The sequence below is a fragment of the Alosa sapidissima genome, chromosome 13, assembly GCF_018492685.1.
Source record: "Alosa sapidissima isolate fAloSap1 chromosome 13, fAloSap1.pri, whole genome shotgun sequence".
NCBI lineage: Eukaryota > Metazoa > Chordata > Actinopteri > Clupeiformes > Clupeidae > Alosa > Alosa sapidissima.
Window position 1 is genome coordinate 1,225,840 of NC_055969.1, and position 4,634 is coordinate 1,230,473.

Genomic DNA, 4,634 nt, shown 5'->3' on the forward strand with positions numbered 1-4,634 from the left:
TGCTTAGAGCCTGCATTATTACGGGGCATAAGCACTTGTTAAAGAAGCCTACTTGCTCATAAAGACTGCTCTGTTGTTGATGCTGTTTTGCTGTTCTGATTCTGTTTGTGCTAAACTGAATGTTCCTTATTTGCTTTTCCATTTTTGTGTATGTCCATGTGTAGTTTGTATGTTTTCGTCAATAAATGTATGTTTTTTACACACTTCAAAAAAACTTAAAAAAGAAAGAAAAAAAGTTTATTTTTTATTAACCTTGTCTTATGTCTTGTCCTGTCTTACTAACATCTCACTCATGAACCCGTACCTTGCCGTGGTGAGTGGGCTTTCATCTAAACGGGTCACTCAAAACTTACCTTTTCACTCAAATAAATTTAGTTTAGCCTATTTTATGTTTCAACAACAATATGTATCTTGCATGTAACATATTGTGTTTTTTTCCCCCCAGATGTATTCTGTAGTAGAGTTCATTGAAACCAAGGAGGTGGAACTGGTTCCCTCTCTCTGGGTGAGGGATGGACAATGTTACTGGCCTACTTCCCAGAGAGGAATGGCTCTACACCAGGCCATTAAAAATGGTATAGAGCCAGAGCATGGGTGGGACCTGTGGGATGTCCGGACTCTATTTACAACATGTAGGTTTGTCAGCTTAATTAATAAATGTAAATGTAAATACAAATTAAGTTTTGAAAATAATTTAATGCAAATATAAATTAAGCAAGTTGCTTCTAGCTGTCTGTTCTGTGAGTGCTCAAATAATATCAGAATCCACCTCAAATTTCTAATTTATTATTGTGTTTTCACTATTGACTAAGATGTGTTATCATTGTTTGGATGTAGCTAACTTACTAATGTGTAGTGCATCTTCATTTTACAGAGAGCTATGAAGAGGGCCGCCGTAAGGTAAAGGAGGCGGAGGTTACCTCAGACCTCCAGTCTGAGGCGGAGGCATCTGGTGATAGGCCATTGAGGAGGAAAAGGTATGTCAGTTTGCTTAGCACATCAGTATTATTTATTTGTCTTATTCCCTCTCAAGGCCCAATTATTGTCTGTCTTACATCAAACAATATTTAACTGAATTGGTATAGGTTCTGTGCCATTATACACAAGTTTCCACTTAATTTTGATCAAGTGTATGTTTCTGTCTGAAAATAGAAAGAGTGTTCGACTTTGCCCCCTGGGGGGTTTGGAAGAGGTGGTGTCGGAGGAGGACAGTCCCCCACCAGCCTCCAAGAAACTCGCCCCTGCCCCTTTTATCCCCACCATTAATCCCTCCCCTCAACCCACTTATACTGTCCTGAACTCCCCTGCACTCCCTCCTCTCCCCACCACTGCACTCCCTCTTCTCCCCACCACTGCACTGAGCTTTTCGGACATGGTCCACAATTGGGAGCCAGACACCCACGTGCCATGTGAGTGCATTGTTCTGCTTTGTCACTGATTCATATACTTTATATTAGGGCTGTCAAAATAACTGATTAATTTCGATTAATTAATTTGAGAAAAAATAACTGATTAAAAAAATTAGTGCAGATTAATCGATTCCGTATGACCTTTGACCCCGAGCCGTTCTAGTCAGTAAAAATTAGACTGTAAAATGAAGGAGAGAGAAGAAAACGTGCTGCCTGGATCATTGATTGGAACATTTACTTTTAGAAAAACGGCCTGATGGTGTTGATAAAAAATAAAGTGTTGAAAATAAAGTCCTCTGCAATGTCTGCAGCAAGGAATTTGCATATCAACGGAGTTCATCAACTCTATAGTCGCACATCAATGCAAAGAAATAAGTGTTGACATTGAGGGGAGTGTTAATTTATTTTCATTGTGTCCCCAAGGTTATATCTGTGGCCTGAAATGCCTTGTATGTGAAAAAAAACTTTACTTTATTTTGAATTTATTTGAATTTGAAGCACTTTGAATTTATTTCCTCAACATATTAGGTCATATCATAGATTATTATGGCAATTATTTGAACAGTGAAAATAATAATAAAAGAGTTTTTGAACTTTAATGTCACTAATGCTGATTATTCAAGGATTCATTTGAATTTAAATACTTTCACAGCAAACATTATATATGCCATTAATTTAGATTAATTAATCACAGAGTATGTAATTAATTAGATTATTTTTTTAATCGATTGACAGCCCTACTTTATATATATACAAATTTCATGTTACATTTTCCTTGTTAACATTGTATATATCCCCCTGTAGCATTACCTGGCCACAGCTTCAGATGGGCCCCCCAGCAGACAGATTCTGGTAAGATCAAGTGATTTCTACTTGATTATAGGGCTAGTTACATCACTAAAGCTGGGCTCTGGCACTGTGTTCTCTCTTGTTCACTAGTAATGTACTACCAGTTATTTTAAGGGATGCAATATATTTTGTCTAGTAAACTGGAAAAATACACACAATGTACAGTCATACTTTTCCAGGATTGTCCCTATAAAAAGCTAACGTATTTGCCGCTATCCACTTTTAAGCACTGCTCAAGCATATCCGGCACAATCTGCCATGCACTCTGTTGAGAAGTGGTGAGGACTGTGGTGGAGAGTGGTGAGGGCTGTGTATGTGTGCGATGTGTGCATTTCAACACATTTTTTTTTGTAGGACTACAGGGACAAAGCTCAAATGGGGACACACAATGTAAGCACTGAATATAAGTACATTTTCTAATTTTCTAGACATTGCCGTTTTGGCTGTACCTTACAGTTTATTGGTGGTGGTGATTAAGGAGCTGGGCTAGCATGCAGTAGTAAACTGTGTTTAATTCCCGGCCTCCACTGTGTGCCCTTGAGCAACTTAACCCCAACCGGGGTTGAACCGGGGACAATGTTTTCCCTTGTAATATAATTTACATTATGTAAGTCACTTTGGATGAAAAGTGTCAGCTAAAAAACTAAATAAATAAATGTTATAGGGGTTTGTGTTGTTTGTATTTAAGTTTAACATATAGTCAACCTATTTTTTCTGGAATAGTACTGAAAGAGGTGCTTACAAAGCTGGAAATGGTGCTGGACCAGCAGTCCACCATATTGCGGCTGCTCCAGCATCGGGAGGGGACGGCTTTATCAGCCCCTGAAGGCCTTCCCCTCCAGGATTTAGCCCAGCTCCTGGTCCTGGAGCAGAGCCTCCAGGACCAGGATCAAAGAGAAAAAATGGTGAGTAATTTAATTGAATTTAAACCAAGGAACGTGTGCATTCAAACACAAAATGCACAACGACTGTGGCAGGACAAAATAATGACATTTTGTTTATCAGAAACTTTGTAAATCGTAAATGGTTGTTTTTCTTTTAAAATCTGTTTTAGATCAACTACCTGGCAATAATCGGGGGAGCGGATGTACGTGACTGCACGTGGAGATTAATAGGGCGTGTAATCTCAAATGGGCTGGCCAAGGGGCTAAACTGGAGGGGAGTAAATGGAAAGACCTCCTTGGCCAGCCTCCACCTGAAGGAGGTGATTATTGGTAAGTATATTTGGGCTCATACAGAATTTTGATATCAGATGTTGAAATAAGCTTAAAGGAGAATATTGGTGATTTTTCACAGATCTCTTAACAGCTAGAGCTGCCAGGCAGCTACAGTGCTACACTCTGGGGGCATGAACATGGGGGCTCATGCACATGCCCCCAGAGTGTAGCACTCCAACTGCCTGGCAGCTCTAACTATGAACAGTTCAGTGCATCAACTTGAGCTAGGTAGATCAATTGTTTTTGGGGGTTTTTTCTTCATACTGACAGTACTCGGCAAGCTAGAGAAAACTATATGAAAAATCACGTTAATTCTCCTTTAATACCACATAATGGCAGTATTTATTTATGTATCCATTCCATTTCTATTTTCCATTTCCATTTATACCAAAGCTGCTGTACGCCGAAATCCACTGTCCGCGGGTTCATCTGAGGCGACAGTGGAGGCAGTAATGAAGAGGTGGCTGCAGCTGGCAGCAGACCGTGAGGGAGGGCGGAAAAGGAGGCTCCTCGCAAAAGAAAATGTTTGATTGTGTGTGTGTGTGTGTGTTCAAAGTTTTTAATCAATTTGTTATCAATTTTTAATCAGTTTTTTTTTTTTTTTTTTACTCTCTGTCTGTTATTGTGTGTGTGTGTGTGTGTGTGTGTGTGTGTGTGTGTGTGTGTGTGTGTGTGTGTGTGTGCTCAGTTTTTACACAATTTGTTAATTCATCATCAATTTGTAATCATTTTTTTTATTATTGTCTGTCTTAATCTTTATTATTATTATTATTGTTAACTGTTAATACAAGTTTTTGAATGAATTTCAGTTTATTGTCTTTACTGATGTTTGATCATTTCTGGGCCAGTACAAGCCCAGCCGACACTCAGCTACACCAGTTTTATAGTGTGTGGGCCAGTACAGGCCCAGAGGCCCAGCCGACACTCAGCCAACACTCAGTCAGATCAGATTTATAGTGTGTGGGCCAGTACAGGCCCAGAGGCCCAGCCAACACTCAGTTATATAGTGTATGGGCCAGACCTGGGCCAACAGAATGAATGACAGTCATTTCACAGTGTGTGGGCCAGACCTGGGCCAACAGAAACAATAGGAGTCATTTCACAGTGTGTGGGCCACACCTGGGCCAACAGAAACAATAAGAGTCATTTCACAGTGTGT

General features: G+C 39.7%; 1 protein-coding gene across 1 annotated transcript; it reads left to right on the forward strand.

Annotated features, from left to right (window-relative positions):
- Positions 1 to 292: 292 nt before the first annotated feature.
- Positions 293 to 4,005, forward strand: LOC121680446. The gene is made up of 9 exons (XM_042059833.1): positions 293 to 313; positions 446 to 575; positions 875 to 977; positions 1,153 to 1,409; positions 2,214 to 2,261; positions 2,613 to 2,648; positions 2,982 to 3,163; positions 3,313 to 3,472; positions 3,869 to 4,005. Exons 1-9 carry the CDS (start codon positions 293 to 295, stop codon positions 4,003 to 4,005), a joined length of 1,074 nt encoding a protein of 357 aa, XP_041915767.1.
- Positions 4,006 to 4,634: the final 629 nt, after the last annotated feature.